This window comes from Leptopilina boulardi, unplaced genomic scaffold (genome assembly GCF_019393585.1).
Source record: "Leptopilina boulardi isolate dan_hultmark-lab unplaced genomic scaffold, ZJU_Lbou_2.1 LbouV2_300, whole genome shotgun sequence".
NCBI classification, from domain to species: Eukaryota; Metazoa; Arthropoda; class Insecta; order Hymenoptera; family Figitidae; genus Leptopilina; species Leptopilina boulardi.
The window spans coordinates 1,097,650-1,122,573 of NW_026137864.1; the positions used below are offsets into that span (position 1 = coordinate 1,097,650).

At 23.5% G+C, this 24,924-nt stretch overlaps 2 protein-coding genes across 10 annotated transcripts in view; one reads left to right on the forward strand and one right to left on the reverse strand.

Annotated features, from left to right (window-relative positions):
• The window catches only part of LOC127282524 (3-ketoacyl-CoA thiolase, mitochondrial), a 208,842-nt gene that overhangs the window by 41,601 nt on the left and 142,317 nt on the right, over positions 1-24,924 (reverse strand). The window lies entirely within an intron of this gene.
• On the forward strand, positions 5-23,303 carry LOC127282525 (serine-arginine protein 55). Of its 9 annotated transcripts, none has more exons than XM_051306810.1 (12): positions 5-172; positions 3,664-3,790; positions 4,604-4,674; positions 9,475-9,555; positions 12,046-12,069; positions 12,221-12,277; positions 12,540-12,609; positions 18,752-18,825; positions 19,352-19,540; positions 21,623-21,748; positions 22,785-22,907; positions 23,081-23,303. In XM_051306810.1, exons 2-12 carry the CDS (start codon positions 3,665-3,667, stop codon positions 23,217-23,219), a joined length of 1,080 nt encoding a protein of 359 aa, XP_051162767.1. In that variant the 5' UTR covers positions 5-172; position 3,664; the 3' UTR covers positions 23,220-23,303. The 9 variants fall into 9 exon arrangements, with proteins under 9 accessions (XP_051162767.1, XP_051162764.1, XP_051162771.1 ...); XM_051306807.1 differs by lacking the exon at positions 9,475-9,555 and adding an exon at positions 9,585-9,680; XM_051306814.1 differs by lacking the exon at positions 9,475-9,555 and adding an exon at positions 9,585-9,680 and having other exon boundaries at positions 22,845-22,907.

Below are 24,924 nucleotides of genomic sequence, written 5' to 3' on the forward strand. Positions count from 1 at the left end.
TTTTTAGTTATGTGAACCCCGTTTTGTTTCTATCGTTAATGTGAGCCATCTTGCTACAAGACGCCGATCGTTACTTTTTCAGTGGTGTAATATTTTAACTTTATTTTCAGGGTTTATCAAGTATTAAGTGAGGAAATACAAAAGCTACATAATTAAATAAATAAATTTTCAGGTTAGTTTTACTCATAATTTTTCAATTTTACTCTATATTGATCGTCCAATCTTAAAATGCGCATCCATACTTTATTCTCCGTAATTATCATCCTCGTTGCCGAACGTTTTTCTAGAAAAATACAAAAATGTCTTTTTTTATCTTTTTTTTCAATTTATTATCCAATTCTTTATTAATTTCTTTTAGAATTTAGGATATTCGGATCAGCATATTTAAAAAGGTTAAGATTTTTCTTTTTTTTTTTTTTTTTTTTTGTAAGTCACGCCTGTCATATACGTGCAGCTTTTTAATTAAGTGCGTCATTTCTAATAATTGCTGTATTTACTAAAAAAAAAAAAAAAATTGTTTATATAAATTTAATTACCCTTTGTAACTTGTTTTTTTTCCCTAATAACAAAACAATTTTTATTCCAAATGTTTTATTTTACTAATCATGTTTAAATATGTTACGTTTTGTTTTTTGTTAATATTTTATTTAGAAGCGTTTTTTTTTATAAACATTGTGTTTAGCATTTTTTTCTGTTCGTAAAATTTTTATTACTATATTTTTTCTATTAATTTATTGATAGAACGATATTTAGGTAGGCGTGTTGAAAAAATATTAGGGATTCACGGCGTCTAAAAAGAATAAATTTCACAAATGTTTTCAATGAAAATATTAATTTTATTATTTAGGTAGAATAAAACGTGTATGAAATTCGTTTTTGAGAGGTTTTATTTTTTTATTTTTTTTTACTCTGAAGATCAATGGTTATATTTTGCATTTAAATTGCCATGAGTGAAAGTATTCATGTGGAAAGTCAAATGAATCATCCCCTTTTTATCACGTGAAGATATTTTACAATTTATTACTGTTATTTATCAGTTAATTGTTAATTTTTATCATTTCGTGATTAATTATATAATTCTTATTTTTTATTTATAGAGTTAAATTTTTTTTTTTTGTTTATAGGATTAAATTAATTTATTTTATATATAGTAGTAATACAGGCCTCGGATTTTATGACTTTTTTTTCAAAAATACATTTTTTTTCAACTTATTTTAATAAGATGCGACTTTTTTGACTTTTTTCTTTACATTATTTATTTATTTATTTACAATAGTAAACGGGCTTACAAAAACAAAATCAAATGCTCTTTCGTACTAAGTACTAAATATTATTGTAATATTAAAATAAATAATAAAATATTATTTATAAAAGTTTTAAACAAAATACGTCTATTTTAGTATAAAATACAAATCTTTTTCAGATATTCTTTATTTCATCAATTATTTAACAACTTTTTAACTAAAATTCTTCTCTAAATTAATTATTTTCAATCATTTTAATGAAATTCTTTACAAATTCAATAAATTAAATTTTTTTTTTTTAAATCAGCAAATAAAATTATCAAAAATTATTATTCAAAATCACTTGAAATTCAATTATTTTCAAAATTTTCTTTCATTTAATAATTTTAAATAATTCTACCGAAATTCAATTATTTTTAATAATATTTTTCAAAAATTCAATTATCTAAAAGCATTTTTCAATTATAAACTTTTAAAGTTCAATTTTTGTCTAAAATTTCTAAAAAAAAAAATTAAATTCCTAATTTAAAAAATTTTTTAGAAACAAAAATCGAATTTTCAATTAACAGAATATTGTTACTTGACTGAATTTTTGTTTAATCAAATTTAAAATTTTTTTTCCATTTTAATTATTGTTATTTAACAAAATTTACATTTCATCGAATTTTCCTTAAGAAACCAAATTTGCTTTTGACTCAATTTCCTTTTGAATTACATTTTTTTATTCAAATTTGCATTTGAACAAATTTTAATTTTATTAGATTTGCATTGAATAGAATTTTTATTTGATTAAATTTTTTATTGAATCGATTAAATTTATTATTATTATTTATTAATAATTATTTATTATCAATAGTTTCAAATAATTCTACCGAAATTCAATTATTTTTTATGATTTTTATAATATTCTTCAAAAATTCAATTATCTAAAAGCATTTTTCAATTAAAAACTTTTGAAATTCAATTTCTATCTGTAATTTCTAATAAATTTTTCAGCAACAGAAATTACCAAATATTTACGAAGCTAAATTATGCAACGTTTATTATAAACAATTTTTAATGTACATAATAATTTTTTAAAATAAAAAATTGTATAATTTTTTTGCCTAAAAAATATTTCTTTATAATTTATTGATTACAATGAAAACTACAAGAAATATTTTTTAGGCAAAAAATTATATAGAATTTTTTATTTTTAAAAATTATTTATTTTTATTTATTATTTAATAAAAAATCATTTGAAATTCAATTATTTTCAAAAATTTGTATTTTAAATTTACGAAAATTCAATTATTTCTAAAAATTTCAACTGTAACTTTTTCGAAATTCAATTATTTCTAAAAATTTCAACTGTTATTTTTTCGAAATTTAATTATTTTGAATAATTTTAATATTTCTTTAAAAATTCAATTATTTAAAAAAATTTCAAATAAAAATTCTAAAATTGAATTGTCAGAAATTAAAATTAATTTTTTTCTGCGCCTTAAAGTCGATTCGAGGCCTGGTAATTTATAATTACTATATATAGTAAAATAATTTATTTTACTAAAAAAGAATAATTTTAATGTATATTAAAATAATTTAATTATAATTAATATAGATTATATTATTATTATTATTTTTATTATTATTATTATTATTATTATTATTATTATTATTATTATTATTACTATTATGAAATAAGTTATTTGTAGTACTAACAATAATTTTTTTTTTTTCTAAAAAAGATCGATAGAAGCCTTTTTCTTAATTTATATATCAATGCTTAACTTATTGATTTTTGTTACATTCGAGATTGTTTAAAGATACTTTTGTTTTGTTTATTTTATTTTCTATTTGAAATTTTAACATTTTATTTATTATTTTAAAATTAAAAAAAAAAAAAAAATTACGCAATTGATGATATTTTTAAACTTTATAATAAACTTTTGTTTTTTTTATTTTCAAATATAAAAATTTTCTCTTATTAAATTTTTTTTATTAAGACAACAATTAATTATTTTTCTATTATATATTAAATAATTTATTCTTAGTTTAATTTTCAAATTTATCTCTAATAATAATTTTTCTTTCTTCATAAATAATATAAAATATATATATATAATGTAGTTAAAAAAAAAAAAAAAAAAAATCGGTGATGCCTTTATTTTGTTTTTAATCGAATAACTTGCCAATTTATTTTTATGTTTATATAATGTGAATAAACGGCAGGTTCCCAAGGAAGCCTGTTATGTATGGTGTTTTTATATTTTCCTTTAAGAATGAGCACCCGAGTATTCGTTGGTGGATTAACATACCGGGTGCGAGAGCGCGACCTTGAGAAGTTCTTCCGGAAATATGGTAGAATCAAGGAGGTTGCTATGAAGAATGGATTTGCCTTTGTGGTAAGTCTAATGTGAATCAATTGTTTTTTTTACAGTATGGTAGGGACAAGGGTCTATGTCGGTGGGCTTCCATACGGCACCAGGGAAAGAGACCTTGAGAGATTTTTCAGAGGCTACGGTCGATTTCGCGATGTCCTCATCAAGAATGGTTATGGCTTTGTTGTAAGTATCCGTATATTCAGAGAGAAACTCGCATTTCGTTTCGCTCTCTTTGTTCAAAAAAAGAAAAAAAAAATTTCGTAAATTTTATTTTTCATAATTCTCGCGTTTTTTTTTTGTGTAAAAAAATAAGTTTTTTTTTTTTTTTTTTTTTTAAATTTGTCCGAAGGGGGTGAAACGTTTTGTAGTTTAAGAAAAGAAAATTAAAAAAAAAAAAAGTAGGCACACTCTCATGATCTGAAAAACCCTGAACCCTGCACAATGGTACTATGGCTGCTTAGATGAACGTCGATTATTCTACGAGGCTTTGTAAGTTATAATAGAAGCGAATCGATCAACAACGATTTACACGATACGACACTTAATTCTTTTTGGCTTATTAGAATTAATTCCATTTTGTTTCTTTTTTTGCATCGGTATTTGATTTTTCTATAAAAAAAAAAAAAAAAAAAAAAAAAAACGCCACGGAGGATTAAAACACTTTACATTAAAGTAAGTTTCGTAAATTATTTTTTTTCCGAAAATTAAGCTTCTTTTTTAAAAGGTGGGTAGAGAAATTTAAAAATCATGTATATTTATTAAAAATATATAAGTGACAATATCGTAATATTTTGAGAATGAAAATTGATTCGAAATGAGAAGAAAAAAAAAAAATTTAGAAAAAATAATTCGCTTTGAAAAAAATTATCTCTCTATAACTAGAAAAAAAAACAGTGCGAGAAAAATTTTACTTTGCTGCTTAGTAGAAAAAAAAATACAAAAATCTTCTTGAATACAAATTTTTATATAATAGTATTCTTTTTTTTTTCTATATAGGAATTCGAAGACTACAGAGACGCGGATGACGCTGTTTACGAATTAAATGGAAAAGAACTTCTAGGCGAGAGGTATGATGAAAATTCCTTTATTTAATATCAATCAATCAAAAGATCTTTATTGTGGTTGATAGTAGACTTGTTTTTTTTTTTTATTTTTTTTTTAAATTCTCAAAAACTGATAAGCTGTTTTTCTCAGTGCATGAAATTTCATTTAGAGTATTATTTGAAATCATTGCTTTTTGATCAATTATAAATTAATTTTCTTTAAATTATAATATTTTAATTAAAAAATAAAATAAATTTTCATTAAAAATTTTGCATGTTTGTATTAAAAAAAAAAAAAAAAATTGTTTTAAAAATAATTTTCATTCTAATATTATTATTTTACTGGATTAAATGTTGTTTTTGTAAAAAAAAAAAATTCAAATTTTTAAAATTTTGATTGTAAATGTATAATTTTTTCATTGTTTATTTTTAAATACCACAATTTCAAGATCTATAGAGAATGTAAATGATTTATTCATACAAAATTTATTGGTCTATTAATGCAATTTTTTTTTAAGCACTGCTAAGTGATATAAAACATTTTCTATTTAAAGTGTATAATTGTTTGTTTTTTTTCATGAATTTTATTAATTTTTAAATATTTTCGAAAAATTTGACAATTTCAAAAAATAAATTTCACTTAGCAATGTTTTTTAAGTGTTTTTCCTAATGATTATCTATGTTTTTCTTTTTTTTTTTTATTTATTTTTCTTAATTTGATAATTTTTTTAAAAATTAATTTTGTCGATATAAAAATTTACTAATATTACTTCTTTTTAAAAAAGTATTTTTTATAATGAATTTTTTTAAAATGTTTTTTCAAAACTTTTTTTTAATGGATTTTAATGAAAACACATTTTTAAAAATTAAATATTTGTAAATTGATTTGTCGATTTTTTGTAGTAAATGTTATATATTAATAAAAATTGTAAATAGAGAATCATTAGGAAAATTCTTCTTGAGCTTTGTTTACTCGAATCCCTGAAATCTGTAGACATAGTCTGCCTCCGTAAATGATGCATTAAGACGGTCTTGTTTAGTACATTGACCTGAGAGTGCGCTGTGACTTACCGCCATTTTGAACTACTTCCATCAATTCCCCCGGTTGAAAAAAAAAAAAAACAAACAAAATTAATTGAAACAGGATTTGAAATCTTAATTTACATTTTCTTAATTTTGTAAAATATAAGATATCGATTTTTACATCGAGAACACTTATTCTGAGAATTGAGTTTTTTCGCAACTTCCTTGTGATCCACTTTTTTTTTTCTCAACACTTGAGAGAATTTTGATTTCAATCAAAATGCAATCAAGATTCCAATTTTGGATCATATTGAGAATTAGGTGGAATGAGTTACCTATAACTATTGAAAATTTTTTGAAAACGTCAAATTATGTTTATTAATTTTTAATTTATTTGATTTTTTTTTTGGGATTTAGCTAAATTTTTGAATTTATTTATAATTATCCTCGATTCAAGAATCAGATATAACGCATTTAATTTTAATTGGGTATGTCTTGTTCTTGCATCAAGGTGTTCAATTAGGAATTAATTACGAGTATTAAAAATTCATGAGTAAATTAATAGTAGAATTCATTGAAAAAAAAAGAAATGTTGATTTCATTTTTTAAAAATTGAAATTATAAAATAATTCAAAAATTACAGCAAGTAATGTGTTTTTTTTTTGGAATAAGTAAATACGATAAAAACTGTTCCAAAAGAAAAGTTTCTTGGCTTTTTTTTTTAAACCTAAATTAAAAAATAAATTTTGTGTTTTTTAAATGTTAGCTTCTATTCAAAAATTGTTGAAATTATTTATTAATAATATAGTGCTGTAGACTTTTCTATTGTCGTAGTCTTATGTTGCACTTTTTTTTTTCTGTTGCACGAATTTTAGGCATCGTGAAATTTTTGGCAAAAAAAAAGAAAGAAATATGAGTCTACAGTATTTCTCTAATTGTTCAGAGTTCACAGTTAATTTATATTAAAATTTTTATTATTAATATTATTATTTATCTATTATTAAATAAATAAATTATAATAAAATATTAAAAATTCTAAAATAGAGAAAAATCAAATAAAAAGTACCTAATTTAAACTAAAGCATTTCAAAAGAATAAATTTTTATTTATTAAAATTGTGGATTTTTATATTTTGTTGAATATAATAAGAATTGTAAAAAAAAAATAAATTCTATACAAAATTTGAAAGCAATTTTGTGTAAAATTTCGGATTTTTGAAAGCACTTTGATCTCTGAACTTTTAATGTGCTTGAGGAGAGCAATTTTTTTTTTTTTTTTTTTTGAATGCTTTTTATTATTTTTAGTTTGAATATATTTTTTTTTCAATTTATATTTTCAATCCAACAATCAGTAATTGAATTAATGAAGAAAATAATATTCTAAATCTACTACTGTTGGATAAATAAATATGAATATTTAAATCTTCTAATGATAATAATATGAGAATTACAGGAAAATTCAGTCATACTTTTTTTTTTAAATTAAAAATTATAAAAGCCTTGATTTAATTAAAATTTTAATAATTATTAATATTATTATTGTACATATTAATTATCTATACACTGGGATGAAAAAGAATTCAATAATTAATCAAGAGTAGAAGTTGGTCCAAATTCTTATTTTCTTTATCTTTTATAATAAAAATTAAAAAAAAACAAACTATTTATTAGTTCAATTTGAGTAATTATTTAATTAATAAATATTCCATTTAAGTATAGGGAAAATAATCAAATATTATTTTTTAAATATTAAAAATATATATATAAATTATAATTTTAAATAAATGTTTTTTTTTCTTAATGTTAATACAACTTTATTTTTTAAAAGCAATAAAAATCATTTATTTCAAATAAAAATTTTTAAAATAATTTCAATATGTAATTGTTTTGCCAATTTACTGAAAAATTTAATTACTCCAATAAAAAAAAAAAACGGTATATTAATGTAGAATTTGATATTCTTTAAGTTTAAATTGATAGATGTTATTAAAATCGAATGTAAATTGCTGAAATAAAAGTTAAATGTTATTTCAATAGTCAAAAATTTAATTATAAAATTATTATAAATTAATAAATAATTAATATAATAATATATAATTATATTAATATAAAATAATATTAAGAAATTGGATTTAAATTTAAAGAAATAGAATTTTTGGAAATAATAAAAAGAGAGAGAAGATATCAATAGATAACACAATGAAAATATAAACAGGAAAAATAATAATAATAATCATTTTACTAATTGCTAGTAAAAGTCACTAATAATTAGTAAAATTTTACTAATTGAGAAGCAAAAAGTGAGTCACTAATTCAAATTAGTAAACTTTTTTTTACTAATTCAGATTTAGAGAGTAATCTTAAATTTATTTTTACCGCTTTGAACCATTAAAAGTTGTCTTTGGATAAAGAGTAAATTTTTCTAAGATTAACAAAAACGATTTCTACAACATAATCTAAAAAAAAATTTATCATTTTTAAATTTTATAACAATATCAGGGTGTCTAACGGTCAGGGAATTTCAGAAAATTTCAACAAAAATTAAAATTTTTTGCGAATTTAAAAATTTAAATTAAATTTATTTAATTTCTTTTTTTTAATCTAAAAAAAACTTGAATTGTTTTTATTACCATTTGTTACTACCATTAGAAATTAATTTATTGTTAAATATATCAGTAAGCATATTTTTGTCCAAAGAAAGCAGAAATAAGGTTATTAAAAAGTTAGGGAAAAATCAAAAAATGTCAGGGTGGAGTCAGGGAATTTTTTTTTCAATTCTTGTTAGACACCCTAAATATGTACAATTGTACACCCAAAGAAATATTTTATTGGCGTTTATTTGAAACAAATAAAAATATATTTGAGCTCTCAGAGCTTAATAACTTTTTATTTAACTCAAAATTTATTTAAAGCAAATATTTATTTGGCTCTGAGACAAATATCAGGATTGCCACGGGTCAGGGAAAACTATTGGAAAAATATCAAATTTCTAAAACTTTTATTAAAACTATATTTTTCAATTTCAAATTTTGCTTTGGAAAAATTATTGTCATTAATTTTTTATAATTGTAAACCTCTTGAAATATTTTCATTAAAGTTAAGGAAAAAAATTTTAATTCTAACTGAAAATCAGGGAAGAATAAAATTTTTTTTTATAGTAACCCTGAAATACATATATTTTCTTTGGGTGTTAAAAAATCAAATCTCATTGCAGATTTGTTGAATTTATTTAAATGATAATTTTTATTTTTTCAAAGTAATCGAAATAAAATTGTTCACACTGAAAAAAACATTTACAAATTTTATTTATAAATACATACACAACTATATTGAGTTGGACCAACTTATGATTTCACTAAAAAAGAAAAGGATTTAGAAAATTTTTGCTAAAAAGAAACAAATTATACAATAAAAAAAAAAAAAAAACTTTTTAAAAAAAAATCCTATCGAATGAAAAATTGTTTTTTGTAACAAGTAGAATTGGTTATAAGGTGACTCATTCCTCTGAAGAAAAAGCTTGTCGTGTGACTAAAATGAAAAAAGAAAAAATTGAAATTGGTCGTAAGTTGCAAACGACAGCAGTCAATAATAGTTTAGGAGATGAAGAGATTCGCGAAAGGAGACTACGCCTCAGAGGCTGGACTGAGTAAAAACTTGAAAAAAAAAACGGATGATGATGATGATGATGATAATGACGAGAGGAGGCTGTGGAAAAAGAAAAATTAAAGGAAGGAAGGAAAACTGCAATTAGAAGTAAGAATTAGTCGAGGACTTAGGCGGGGTTTTGTTGGGTGTGTTTCAGAGTGGCGGTGGAGATAGCACGGGGTGTTTCAGGGAGGCGAGGCGACCGTGGCTACGGACGCTCACGCTCCTGGAGAGACAAGTAAGCATATCCAATGTGTCTTGTTACAGAATTACTGTAGAGAGGGCCCGGGGTACACCTAGGGGTAGTGACCAGTGGCGCTATGGTGACTCCCGTGGTGGTTATGGGGACTCGAGGCGATCTGCGTAAGACACGCTATCCTTTTTTTTATTTTTATCAACAAACAAACAAAAAAAAAAAATGCGATTAATTATCCCCTCCTCCCCTGCAGCCATTCTTTTCGGGATGTGCGATTTTTTTTTTTTTTTTTTTTTAAATATGTGACGCTTCACGAGAAAAGGGACCTTACGTCCGAAAAGAATTTTAGGTTATGTTTGTGATTTTTAAACTGAAAATACTCATCTCTTTAAATATATATTTTATTTTTTTAAAAATTAATTTTTATTTTTAATTAAAAAAAGAAACTATCACTAAACATAACGTACAATTTTTTTTTATATATAAAGTCCCTTTTGTGGAATGTCGCATCTATTTTTTCTTCGATTTTACTTTTTTTTTTTTTTTTTTTTCTTTTTTTGAAATATAAAAAATAATTTTGTTTTCAAATTTTTTTCTTTTCTTGAATTTTTTTTTCCCCCGAATCTGATGGTTACGTAAAGTTATTTTGTGTTGTGAATTTTTATTTTATGTTCGCACATCACCGATTCAAGAGAGGAAATTATCGTTGAATTCTGAATACAAGAATTTCTTTTTTTTGTTTCGCAATTTTTAAGGTATTATTCAGAATATTTTTATATTATATATATAGGTAAAATATTGCTTACATATTGATATTGTTATTATAATTGTACTGTTATTATTTGCTTTTACGCTTTTTATTTTTTTTTTTTGTTTTATTATTGCAGAATTATTTTTTTTTTTTTGAAATTTTTTGAGGACCAGTGTTTTGCTTTTAGAAAACATGGATAATTTTTTTTTTTTTTTGCTTTTTTTGGCTAACTGCTGTATAACTTTTTTTTTTCTTTAAGGGAAGGGGCTAATGAAATTTACGTTTATAGGCGTTTGTAACTTTTTTTATCAACGTTTATCGATGAACAAATTTTTAGTTAATTTTATTACACTGAAAAAAATTTATTTGATTCAAATAATCGGTTACTTGACTGTTATCAAATAAATATTTATTTGTATCAAATAATTGTTATTTGAGATGGTATTTATTTTAAATAAAGAAATTATTGGTTCAAATACAATTTATTTAATTAAAATAAAAATTATTTGGTTCAAGTAAATATTTATTTGATAATTAGTCAAGTAATCGAGTTATTGAATCAAATAATTTTTTTTTTTCAATGTATTTTTTCCCATGAAAAGTGAAAAATATTTTTTATTTTTTTTATCATTGATCAATTAACGTTGCAAACTTCAACGACATAAAAATAATAGAAATTGTAAAAGAAGTTATTTTTACAGAATTTTCTAAAAAAAAAAAAAAATTAAATTAAAAAATTTTAAATTCTCAATAATGTATAAGAAAAAAATTAAAACCCCTAAAGAACGTAAATTTTGTTAAATTAAAAATTTCATTAATTGCTTTTTTAAAAGTCTGTTTTTCAAACAAAAAAAAAAAATTAATTTTCAAAAACAAAATTTTTTTGATATTTTTTACGATGCTGGATTCTACAACGTTCTGTAAAATGTGGTAAAGTCGGTTTATGATCAATGTTTAGAAATAAATTATTTTTTAAGACGATTATTTTTTGTTGATCAATAAAAATTGCAATATCTTTGAGACAAAAAATTCATAGAATTTTTTATAAAAAAAAAAAAATATTTTTTGAAAATCATTGATAATAAACGTTGTGAACATCAGTATCGTTTTTTTTTTCTTTTTAAAGAAAAAAATTTTGGTCCTCAAAGGGTTTTAAAATGTAAAAATTGTTTCTTATTGTAAATCATAATTTTTTTTCCCCCTGTAAGAAAATTAATTTTGAAAAATTTAATGGCAATAAGTGATTATCTACTTTCAAAGAAATTAGTAAATTGATATTTCTCATTTTAAAAATTGATAATTTTTTCTCGTTTATTTATTTAGGCGAATATTGTTTTTATTTTAATTTTTTTTGTACAGTGTAAAAATCAAAATTTCTTGTTTTCAAAATTTCCACGATAAATTTTTGAGATCGTATTTAAAAAAAAAAAAAAATGTGTTAGTACATTAAGAGAATTTTTTTGAATTATATTTCAATATTTACTTTTATTCATAAGTAATTACTTACTAATTTATATTTTTTTAATTTGACTTGTGAGAAATTCCTTTTTATTAATGGGTAAAAATTATTGAAAGAAAAGAAGAATTTTTATAAAAATGAATTTTTTTTCGCTCCCCCCATTTTAGAAGAAGTTTTTGTTTTGTAAATTTTTTTTTTTTTTTTTTTTTTTGAAAAATGTAAATGAAAAAAGAAAAGAAAAAAAAAACTGCTGCTAGTTGAGCGAGGTGGAGAGATATGTTGATAGGTGACTAATTGATATGTAATGTTATGTTTGTTACAGCCGAGACGAAATGCGACACGACAGGTACGCTATTGCTGCATTATGAGTAGATTTGATACGATTGGAACAGGTGATTGATTGTGTGCCTGAGCAATGAGTGCAGTACAGTAGTTATTTGCTGAAGGTTTTATCAAACAATCCGTTATTTCTGTTCACATGAGATCCCTTTTTGCAGAGATAGTGTGAACAGAAACACGAGGACTGCATCTAGCTACAAGCAATCATTGCCCAGGTACATACATCTATAATGTTACGCTCTAAAACTTTAAATTAAAAAAAGTATAATACATTTTTTTTTTCATATCTTCAATTTTATTCTTATTTTTTGTCTTTTTTTTTTTTTAATTTCTCTCTCTAAAAATATTTTCACAAAATATTCTTTTCTTTTTTTAACTGCAATTTTTTTTTCATTTTTATTAAAAATTAAAAAAAATTTAATTTAGTGTAAAAAAACATTTACATGGTATTTTAATGGACATTTTTATTTTTTTTAGATATGGACCGCCAACCCGGACCGAGTACCGCTTGACTGTGGAGAATCTATCGAGCCGTGTCAGCTGGCAGGTAAGAAATCGTCCTTTTTTTCCTTAAGACAAAATATATATTAACTGAATTGAGCTCGTCAAAAACGAAATTTTTTTTTCATATTTTCCGTATAATTTTTTTTTCCAAATTTATTAAGCTCAAACTAGTTTTTTTGATGACAGAAGATACATTTTTACAGTTATCATTATTTTTTTTTTTTTTCAAATCATTAATTTCATATTTGGGAATTTTTTTCTTTTATTAATTTCATTTTCTCGCAAAAAAAAAAAAAAAAATTTTCAATAACTCTTTTCGAATCTCTTGATATGTACATTTTGATCAAGTAAGTCTGGTGGCTAAAGCAAAAAAAGGGCTCATTCCGAAAAAGAGAGATGGAAATATAAAGAGAGAAAAAGAAAGAGAGAGAGAGAGAGATAGGAAGAAACAAACCAGAGGCACGAATTTTTTTTTCTTCAATGACGAGAGAAAGAGAGAAAAAAAGAGCGAGAGACTCCGAAGTCCGGGCCAAATTCCTAATCCAATCACTTGTGGGAAATAACCAGGACGCAATCGAAGGATTCAAAAGAAGAAGGAAGACACAAGGAAAACGAAAATAAAAAAAAAACGAGCTGCAAAAAATACCCCAAGCCTTACTTGATCAATTTACATTGTCAATCGTTACCTTTATCCGATTGGTTAAAATTGACAGAGATAGAAAAATAACTAGCTGATTTATATCGGCAAATTTGTTTTGTTTTTTTTTTTCAAATTTTTTGATTTTTTTTTTACGTTCCACAAAAAATTAGAATTGTGAAAGAAAGAGAAAAAAAACAATAAAAATTGATGTTCTTTCCGAAGAGTCATGTCCTCTTCGTCGTGGAGGAGCGACCGAGATAGGGCCACAATTGAGACGATGTTCGATGATAATGACAGAGAGAGAAAATAGTGACGATGCACGCGATGGGTCCCCGCCTTGATGGTCAAGTTGGGGGCACCAAGGTTGGTTTCTCTGATGTTTTCCGGTTGAGAGAGAACGAAAGAGATTGAGAGAGAGAGAGCGAGCCTCGAGGCACTGCCACCTCTATCTACCACCCACCTCTATCCAGTGATAAGCGCCAATACTCAGTGATAATCCAGAGAGAGACAGGTCGTTGGTTAACGTCGGGATTATTCAATGGATCTGCGATCTCCAGTCCCCTTTCTTTTTTCTTTTTCTTTTTTAAAATCCATTCCAATTATTCCCCTCATCCAGTGAAAATTCCTTTCTTTCTTTTTTTTTTTTTTTAAATTACCTTTTTAGCCAGTAGTTTTCCATAAATTTTTTTTTCTATATTTTAAAAAAAAAATACTACTGGAATATTTGTCTTGTATAACTTTGAAAGAATTTTGGTAAAATGTTCCTATACGTCTCGAGTGTGCCACTACCAGTCAGTACTACCACCATCTCACCGTCCTAAAGCTGTCTCTAAGTAATGTTCAGGCAGCGAATGGGTTGAGGGGGCCTCCTCCGACACGTGTGTGATGGTCCAAAACTCGAATCATCCGCGACTGTGCCACACTGATTCACAAGTTGGACCGACCCAACCACAAGCGCCGTTGTGTGTGTCTGGCCTTTCTCTCTGTCCGTAAGCAAGGTGGTGCCTGGGCCCAAGGTAAATGCGTCACCTTAACCGAGTGTAATCTTACAATTAGATTATTTATATTCACGTTCTCATAGTTCTTTAAAATTACTACTACTATAAAAATAAATACTTCTCTGCATACATGTATTTAATAATATATAAAAAAAAACATGTCTCATGTTACTGTGCACAATAGAGATTCAAGTTGTTAAAAGAAAAAAAAAAAAAAAAAAAATAGACGTCGAGCGGTAGGTAATTGGGAAAATATGCAGTTGAAATTTCTTCGAAAGGCTGGATTAGTTTTTTTTTTTCTTCAAATGCTTTTGCAAATTTTCTTTCTTTTTTTCGTCAGGATTTTTAAGGCTAGATGATAAATACCTCGGATTATATGATTTTTTTTCGAAAATACAACTATCTTCGACCTATTTTAATAAGATGCGACTTTTTTTTAAGGGGGCACTCACAGTTGTAATTTTCAAAAAATCGATTTTTTTTTCTTGCATTTTCTTAGAGTATATATGTAGTGAAAAATATGTTTACAAAATTTTAAGAACAGGCTAACGGCCGTGTGGGTCTTTATACCTTTATATTTGAATTGGGATTTTGGAAGCAGCTTCATCTGCGGAAGAATTATTATATGGTCCAGGAATTGATGATTCTATCTGATTTCAAAAAAAAAAAAAAAAAAAATTCCATCTTCATGTAAATGTGAGTTAAAACTTTAAACACGTTTTTCTCAAAAGTACATTTTTGAAGTCGGTGACCACTCTTATTTGAAAACTATTGAACCGATTGTCTTGAAATTTAACATATTTTTTTTTACGAAAATCGAACGTTAAACTTTGACAGGAGATAACTTTAAAATTATTTAATATTTTTAACTTTTTTTTTAAATTCAAGTTTAATATATGCAGGGTGTCTAACGGTCAGGGAAAAGTCAGGGAATTTCAGAAAATTTCATTCAAAGTCAGGGGAATTTCTGTAAATTTCTACAAAAATTAAAATTTTTGTTGAATTTAAAAATTTTTAAATCTAAAAATACTTGAATGGTTTTTATTACCATTTGTTACTACCATTAGAAATTAATTTATTGTTAAATATGTCAGTAATCATATTTTTGTCCAAAAAAGCAGAAATAAGGTTATTAAAAAGTCAGGGAAAAATCAAAAAATGTCAGGGAGGAGTCAGGGAAAAGTCAGGGAATTTTTTTCTCAATCTTTGTTAGACTCCCTGATATGTGACTTGGACAGTGAAATGGGGGCTTACGTAGAAAAAAAATTAATTTTTTATTGATTTTTTCGCACTTAAGCCCCCTTTTCAATGTCCAGGTCACATATGTACTTTTAAATAATAAATCGATATTTTGAAAAAATTTAATGGTGTACGAGAAAAAAATTCATAAAAAAAGGTCTATTTTTTGGCGCTACAACTGCGAGTGCTCCCTTAAAACAAAAAGTACGTCTTTTATTTTAGTATAATTAAGTATTTTCAATAATTTTAATGAAATTCTTGACAAATTCAATTATCTTAAACTATTTCTCCGATTTTTTTTTTCAAAAATACGACTTTTTTCGACTTATTTCAATAAAATGCGACTTTTTTTTACATTTTTTAAAAGTATTTGTAAACAAAATACGTTTTTTTAGTATACAATGCAGATCTTCTTTATTTCATTTATTTAACAAATTTTTAACAAAAATTCTTCACAAATTCAATTATCTTAAACTATTTTTCAATTAAAATTTTTATAAATTTTAATAATTGTTTATAATTTTTAAAAAATATTAGCAAATAAAATTAACAAAAATTTTTAATTTAAAATCACTTGAAACGACTAAAATTACTATTTTTGCGCCTTAATGTCAATTCGAGGCCTGGATAACAAAAAAAAAAAAAAAATTAATAAATTCTTAGTTTGGAATTATTAACGAAAATTATTATCAAATAAATATTTAATTGTATCAAATAATTATTATTTGAGTCGAATAAATGGTGAATTTAAATTTAGAAATTTTAGAAAATTATAAGTTTTAATTTAATAAATTATTTGTCACTTGAAAAATTACTTTCTAATTATTTGAAGCAATTATATGAGAGAAATATTTTGCGGGACAAATTAATTTAAAACGGAAATTTTAAACATTTTTTAGCAAATTAAAACTGTTCTTTTTTATGCGTGAAGAAATTTGCAGAAGCATTTAATTTTTTAGTTAGAAATGAAAAAAAAATTGGTAAAATAAAATATTTTAATTAATATAAATTTTTCTTAAATTGAAATTAAATTATTTATTTATTATATCTGCGGCGTTTCACCCTAAAAGAAATCTTACGTGGAAAAAAAATCGAATTTTCACTTTTTATTGTTAATTATCGATTTTTAGTTGATTTTCACTTTAGCATTAATAATAGAAAATTTATTTTTTTATCTCCACATAAGGTTTTTACTATCGTGGAAAGTTGTAATATTATTTATATATTCAAATTAATAATTGTAATTATTTTCTGTCAATATTTTTTTTATTGCATAATACAAATTTTTATAAAACAAAATAATCATAAATTACAATTAAAGAGATTAAAAAATTTGTCCAGCCATGAAAAAAAAATAGTCAAACGTTTAAAATCACATTATCTAAATTATATTGTGCTCGAAATTAGATGATTTGAATCTTTAATTGGAATTACATTTTTTTTTCTCATTATGGACAAAGGAAAATTAATTTAACAAAATTTTGAATGTTTTTTTCATGCAAGTAATTTTAACAAAAAAGAGCATTTAACTTTTTTCTCTATGCATGGCAATGTCGCAATTGTATAAATATTTTTAAGCCAGCAAACACAGGACGCAAAGCTTCTAACCAAAAATGAAACTTTTCATTGGACTACAACAATAACAACAACAACAACAAAAAGAAGAACAATTGAAAAATGAAGAATCACAGAGGGATGAAGTGACAATTGAGAGAAATATTGATAAAAATTTCAAGATGAAAAAACATCAATGGATGAAAATTTAATCCCACTTTTGTTGGCTGATTCTCAAATCATGAGTGGAAAAAAAATTGCTGCCATTGTTTTTGGATTATTGAGAGAATGATTTTTTTTTCCAAAAAAAACGTGCCTGGTTCCCACACGAGTATTTTTCATCCAACAATATATCTGTGGAATCGAAATTTTATCTGGGTCATCAAAGAGGAGAGAATTAATTTATATAGAGGAAGAAATTGAAATTGGACGAATTGCAAATATTCTTTCAACTTTTGGACCAAATTTCATTTTATTTCTAAAGGAAAAAAATTCAGAATATTATTATGGTTTCTTTCATTCTTTGGATTCAACATGGAGGAAAAGAAATTTTTTTTATTTATTCTGTCTTACTAAACCAATATTCATCTTCTTTTTTTCATTAATGATTTCTTAACAAATTGATTCTTTTTTTTTTTAATAATCATTTGTTCTTTTTCTATTGCTTGTAGTAACACAATTTTTAATGGTATGTTTGTTTATTTATCTAGACTGGATATTAATTTTAGATTTTCATCTCATTTTATTTATTTACAATTACAATATTGATTGATTGTGAGCCATTCTACAGAAATGATAAATGATTTTAAGATTTGTAGAATTTTTTTTTTTATTTGTGACACGCTCTGAAGAAAGGGACCTTAGAAGCAAAAAAAAAAATTATAGGTTATGTTTTTAAAATTTCGAAGTGAAAATAAGAGGATCAATTTTCGATACAAATTATTGATATTTAAGTCTTTATTAAATTCAAAATAAAAACTGATTTTTATTTTATATAAATAAAATAATTTTAATCAAGGTAAAATTATTATAAACATAACCTATAATTCGGTTCTTTCTAAGGTCCCTTTTCTTCAGAGCGCGTCACATTTTATAGTGTTTGTTTTGTATAATCAAAACTAAATACAATAATACAGAATTAAAAAATTTATTTCATAAAAACAGATATTTTAATTACTTAAAAGTTTGGTTTTTGAAATTTTTTTGTTATAAATTACAAAATTGTATGTAAAAAAAAATGTCTAGTTTTAACGATTTCTGTAGAATGGAGTGTTATTATAATGTACTAATCATATTAGCGAACATTGCACTGCATAAAAGAAAGAAATTATTTTACAAATTAATTATTCTAAATTCGGGCACATATTGTAGTAATAGGAAGAATGGAGAACTGTATAGACAGAGATAAAAATGTTTTTTAAAAAAAAAAAATTTAATGTTTAGAATTCAAACATTTTTTTTTCACAATACTTTTTAGATTTTATTCTTCTTTTTTTTATGTAATTAATAACATATAGTCGAAGTCTATGCAGTAATTTTAAAAAAAAAAAAAAAAAAATACACATCTTTCCAAGTAAATCTACAAGCAATCATCAAATGGAATTCCTGAAGGGATGTTAATTAATAGTGCACAGCGTTCCCTTTAACCATTCCAGTATCAGACTAAGTACACTACGTTATTAGAATTTAAAACAAAATTTATTTTTTCTTCACTCTCTTTGATAAGAGACTAATAGTTTTTATGCAATGTTTAGGACTTGAAGGATTACATGAGACAAGCTGGCGAAGTTACATACGCAGATGCACACAAGCAACGCAGAAATGAAGGGTAATTAACTAAATAATGTTATTAATTGATATTTTTTTGTTGTAATTATTACTTTTTGACCCCTTTACAATTTTTAATTACAGGAAGGTAATTATTTTGATAATTTTTAAAAATTCTCATTTTTTCTTTTCTTCAACATTTTATTTTCCTTAAATTTTCTATTTTCTCTTCATTTTGTAAAATAATTCTATAATATATTTTATTTCTTAATTTTTTCTTCAAAAAATTATGCTTATGATTTGTTTAAACAAATTTAAAAAAAAAACGTAAAATTATTAATAATGTTCAGTTTTTGGGTTATTAATATAATTTATTTTTAAATTCTAGTAATATTTTTGAAAAATCGATTTTTCTTTGCTTTTTTTATTTACTTTACTTTCTCTACTTTTATTTTTTTAACCACCTGTTATCTAGTTTTTTTTGTAATTTATATTTATTTCTAACTTTCGAATTATATAAAATATAATTAATTGATAAAATGTTTAATTTAAAATCCTACATTGTTTTTTTAAAAAAAATATTACAGAGTAGTAGAATTCGCTACATACTCAGACTTGAAGAATGCAATTGAAAAGCTAGATGACACGGAATTGAATGGTCGCCGAATTCGTTTAATTGAAGACAAGAGACGTGGACGTCGTTCAAGATCATCCAGTTCAAGGTCAAGATCGCGATCAAGGTCTCGATCTCGTCGTCGATCTCGTTCTCGCTCAAGGTAAATTGATTTTCTTTTCGCTCTTAAAACCCATTAAAAAACATTGAATTACAGGGTGTCTAACGACCTGGAAAAGTTCTTGAATTTTTCATTAGGTCCTGAAATTTTCATTTTTTTTCAACCGCATTTGGAAACACAAAATTCGTAAACGTTTTTATGTAAATATTCTTATGCAAAATTCAAACCTCGGATTGCACAATTTTTTCAACTCTTTTTCAATGTAATTGATACTATTTTCAACTTAATTTAATAAAATGTGACTTTTTCGACATTTTCTAAAACATTTTTTAAAGAAAATACGACTTTTTTTAGAATAAAATTCACAGCCATTCCAAAATTGAATTATTTAAAAGAATATTAACTAGAATTATTCGCAAAATTAATTATATTTAATAATTTTAATTAAATTCTTTAAAAATTCCATTATTTAAAATATTTTTCAATTTATAGTCCTTTTAAATTCAATTATTCAAAATACCTATGTAAAAAAAAATTCATTAATTAAAATTTATCAGCTTTAATTAAAAATTTCCTGAAATTCAATTATTTCTAAAAAAAAAAAAAATTTACTTGAACTCTCCAAAAATTAATTTACTTCTAAAAATGGTGACAGCAACTTTTTCAAATTTCAAATATTTCTAAAATTTTTACTAAATTCATTTTTTTGAATATTTTAATCAAGTTCTTCTAAAATTTAATTATTTAAAACATTTTTTAAACTTCTGAATTCGAATAATTTGCATAAATCATATTTCAAACATTTTTTCTTTTTTAAAATATAAATTATTTTTTAAAATTTGCTCTATACTGAATTGAATTCTTGAAAATTTGTTTAATTCTGAAATATTGTAAATAAAATTTCTTGAAAATATCCCCATGAAACATTTTTATTAAGGAATTAATAAAATTTATTTAATTTCTAATTACAATTGTTTGATAATAATAATAAAATATTTACTAACTAATTGTGTTTATTTAAAAATGAAAGAAGCGACTTTTTTTTGTGTTTTCTTGTAATGAAAATGGACTAAAACGACTTTTTTCTTCCTCTAAATTCGATCCGAAACTTGAAAATGCCAAAAATTAAATTTATTCATTACTAGTTTATTATAAAAAAAGACTTAAAGTAATTTAATATTCTACATTTAATCCTGGAAAAGTCAGGGAATTTTATTAAAAATTGTTTTAAAAAAACGTTGTTTCCAAAAATTCTAACCAAAATAAAACTTGAATTTATTTCATTTTTTTTACCTCTAATTTGAAAAAACTTCAATAACTAATTTTTCAAGTTAGATGCTGAACAAATTTGTTAGTTAATTACAAATGTTTTATTGTAAATTACATTGAATTTTTTATATAAATTAAAACTTTATTATAACAATTTGACATTCGGTCAGGGAATTTTGAGAAAGATGGTATAGAAATGTCAGGGAATTTTTAAATTTTGAAACCGTATCAACCCCTGTAAATTTTTGAAAAGATATTAAAAATTATTAATTTGACAAAGAATTTTAGATAAATATTTATAAAATACGTAAATTTTCGAATAATCCCTATTAAGATTTTTGTAATTAATTAAATTTCAGAAGATTTGAAATTTGAATTGCTGAAGATTTTTTTTTTTTACAATTTTTCAACAATAATTGAATTTTAGAAAATTTTTAATTAAAAATTTTTGCAAATAATTGTAAGTAATTTCACAGAATTTTTGTTAAAATTTTTTTAAATTAAATTTTCGAAGTTTAGCATTTATATTTTTTTGGTTGATGATTAAAGTTTAAAAGATTTTCAATTGAAAATTTGGAAAATATTTAAAAGTATCAAAAAAAATTTAAAGCTACAAATTTTTTGTAATAATTTATTTATAAAATTTAAAATTTCTTTATACAATGTTTGTTTAACATAATTTTCATTTGATCGAATTTTTTTTTTTTTTAATGGAATTCACATTTTGATAAAAAAGAACAAAATTCGAAAATGACAGGAAAAAACACAAAATATTGTCTAGAAATCAGGGAAAATTATAATGAAAATTTTATGGCAAACTTGAATAAACAATTTGAAAAAAAAAATTTTTTTTAGGAGCCGTCGTAGCTCTCGAAGCCGTAGCCGTCGAAGCAGCCGATCCAAATCTAGAGCTCATTCAAAATCGAAATCCAAGTCCAAATCTAAATCACCGGAACGCAGCCGCTCACGATCAAAGTCCAAGTAAGAATTTCCGTTTGTACATAAATGCGGTATAAAAAAAACATTTTTCGATCTGTTACTTTCACCTTTTTTTTTGAGTTTTTCAACAAAAAAATATTTTCATCTTTTGCATGCATTTTTGCACTTATTTGACAAATCTTTATAATTTTTGTAAAAATTAGAATTGTACATTTTTTATAAGTTTATTATTAATTTAGAAATTTTTTGTAAATTACTATTATTATTATTATTATTTTAACTAAAGTCAAATTACAAATATTTATAATTAATTATTTTAATAAAAAAAAAAAAAAATTAAACTCTAGTAGACAATTTTTAGAAAGGTAGATTTCTATAGTTGTAATTTTTGTGCTTTGCTCTTTTCGTCTTTTATATTCACTTTTCAAGCTGACTTTGTAGATGATATATTTTGATATTATTTTTATTTTGTATTGACATTGCTTTGGGCTGATTGCATCGATGTTGTGAAGTTTCATTTCAGAAAATTGAAAAAGGACATAAGAAGAGTCCTTTATATATGTGATTTTTATTTATAACAACAAAAATTTTTTTTTTCTGAACAAAAGGATATGATTTCCTCTTTTATATTAGAAAATAAATAAATTCTTCGAAAGGAACATTTTGTTTTTTCCTTTTGTAAGAATTTTTTTTTCTTCTTTATTGAAAATTTTTTTCATTTATTGTGAATAGTACGAGTTTTTGTTAGGTTTGTGACTTTTGAAACGCAAATCACTGATGAGAGATAGAAAACGACTCTGAACACGGCCTTTTAGATGTGATAATTATTTTTTGTGAAAATTTTTGAATTGCATTACCAAAGCAAAAGGCATCGTTTTTTTTTAAATCTAAATTTTACAATTATTTAAATTAACTATTTTTATATTGTCAAACTTATATTTTATTTCTTATTTAATTTTTGTCATTTTCATTTTCGAATTATTGAATCTCACACGAAATACACGAGGCACAAAAAAAAAAGTTGAAATTCATTGGAAATCAATGTTATCCTTTCTTTATTGGTAATATAATTTTACAGATCAAGAGACCGCTCAAAGTCGAAATCTAAGTCAAAGTCCAAATCCAGATCTCGTTCTAGGTCCAAGGCTGAGAGGTCAAAGTCCAGGTCGCAGTCGAAGTCCAAAGTGAAGTCACCGTCAAAGTGAGTTTTCAAAAGTCAAAATTTTAACCAAGCTTGAGCGCAAAAAAAAAAACAAAAAAAAAAACGAAAAAGAGATAATGAAAGACGAAAACAAAGTATAATTTTGAAAATATTGTCTTGGGAAAAGAATGATGTAAAAAAATGTTTTTTTTTTTTTTTGAATATTTTTTTAGGGAGAGATCAAGCCGGGAACGTTCCAGGGGTGACAGATCGAGATCACGATCCATGAGCAAGCACAGTAAGAGCCGTAGCCGTTCACATTCACCAATGAATGGAGACAAATCACCGGACTCAAAAATGAAGGACGATTAAATCATACAAGATGTGTGTGTGTGTGAAAGTCGTTATAATTCAGATTTAAGATCATTTTCTTTTATTTCCTAATTTTTTTTTTTTTTACATAATTGATTACATCCAAGAAGCCAATTTTGTCAACTTTTTATTTGGTTTATACAATTAGGGTTTTTTTCCCCCTTATTTTTACACCTTAATGTAGATTTTTCATATCACGTTTAATTGATTTTGATTTCTATATATACATATATATATATAAATATATACTTTATACGTAAATTCACCCTGCACCAAAATTTAAAAGCTTCTGACAATATAAGTTAATGTTGTAATCTAATTTTTAATTAGATTATTATTATTATTATTAATATTCTTAATTGAAACACTCGAGAGACCTGTATGAGTCATGCATTTAGATGAAAAGAAAGAATGAAAGATAGAAAAAAAAACTGCAAGGTTTTTTTTTTTCAAAGAAAACCTTAAATTGGACTCTACACAATTTTTTGATGTATCGACGTATGTCATAAGATTTCCCCTTACTGGCTTTTTGTATATATTCCAGATAATTACAATAATTTAAGGGAATATTAATATGTGATGTGTATTAAATTTAGCGGTAAGTCTTAACAATAAAGACAAGACCCTAAAAAACAAAAAATAATAAACTACAGAAGTGTTTCTTAAAAAAAAAAAAAAATGTCCAACAATATTCAAATTTTTTTTTTATTCTAAAAAAATGTTTGATTTCAAAAATAAAGAAAGCTTGAATAACTAAAAAAAAACAGTTTCTTCACTTTTGCCAATTTATATTTTATAACATTAGGTATCGTTATAACCGCGGCTAATATTGTACGAAAATCGCAATTTTTTTTGTTCTACGGTTAACAAAAATTTTAAACTCAGACCTCGGATTATCCGACTTTTTTTTTCTTTTTTTAATTTTTGAACAAAAAACGTCTTTTTTAGTATACAATGTAGATTTTCTTAATTTAAAACTATTTTTAAAATTAAACAAAAATTAAAAAATTATAAAATAAAATTACCGAAAATTTTAATTCAGAATCACTTGAAATTTAATTACATATTTTCAAAAATTTCAATTTAATACCTTCTGAAATTTCCTATCTGAAAGTTTTTGAAATTTAAAAATTTCAACTATAATTCTTACGAAATTCAATTATTTTTAATAATTTTTATAATATCTCTTTAAAAATTCAATTATCTAAAAACAGTTTTCAACAAAAAACTTTTACAGTTCAATTTTCGTCTGTAATTTCTAATAAATTCTTCAGCAACAGCAATTACAGAAAATTTAAATAAAAAATCACTTAAAGTTCAATTATTTTCAAAAATATACACTGAAAAAGGGTTTGGTATTTTTAAGCAACAAAATTTTTTTTGTTGAATCAAAAAAAATGTTGGTTGTCCCAATCAAACTTTAGTTAGGACAAAAAAAGTTCTTTTTTTTCTAATTTTGGTTGTGTCAAATAAATTTTTGATTCAGATAATTAAAATTTTGTTGATTCAACAAAAAAATTTTGGTTGTCAATACCAAACCCTTTTTTCAGTGTAAATTGTAAATTTTCGAAAATTCAATTATTTCTTAACATTTCAACTGTAACTCTTCCAAAATTCAATTATTTTTAATATTTCTTTAAAAATCCAATTATTTAAAAAAGTTTCAAATAAAAATTAAAATTGAATTGTCAAAAATGAAAAAAAA

Coding starts and splice junctions, on each gene's coding strand:
- LOC127282525 (XM_051306807.1), top strand. CDS start 3,665: ATGGTAGGGACAAGGGTCTATGTCGGTGGGCTTCCATACGGCACCAGG. Junction 12,278..12,539: donor TACAAGCAATCATTGCCCAG/GTACATACATCT, acceptor TATTTTTTTTAG/ATATGGACCGCCAACCCGGA. Junction 21,749..22,784: donor CGCTCACGATCAAAGTCCAA/GTAAGAATTTCC, acceptor ATAATTTTACAG/ATCAAGAGACCGCTCAAAGT.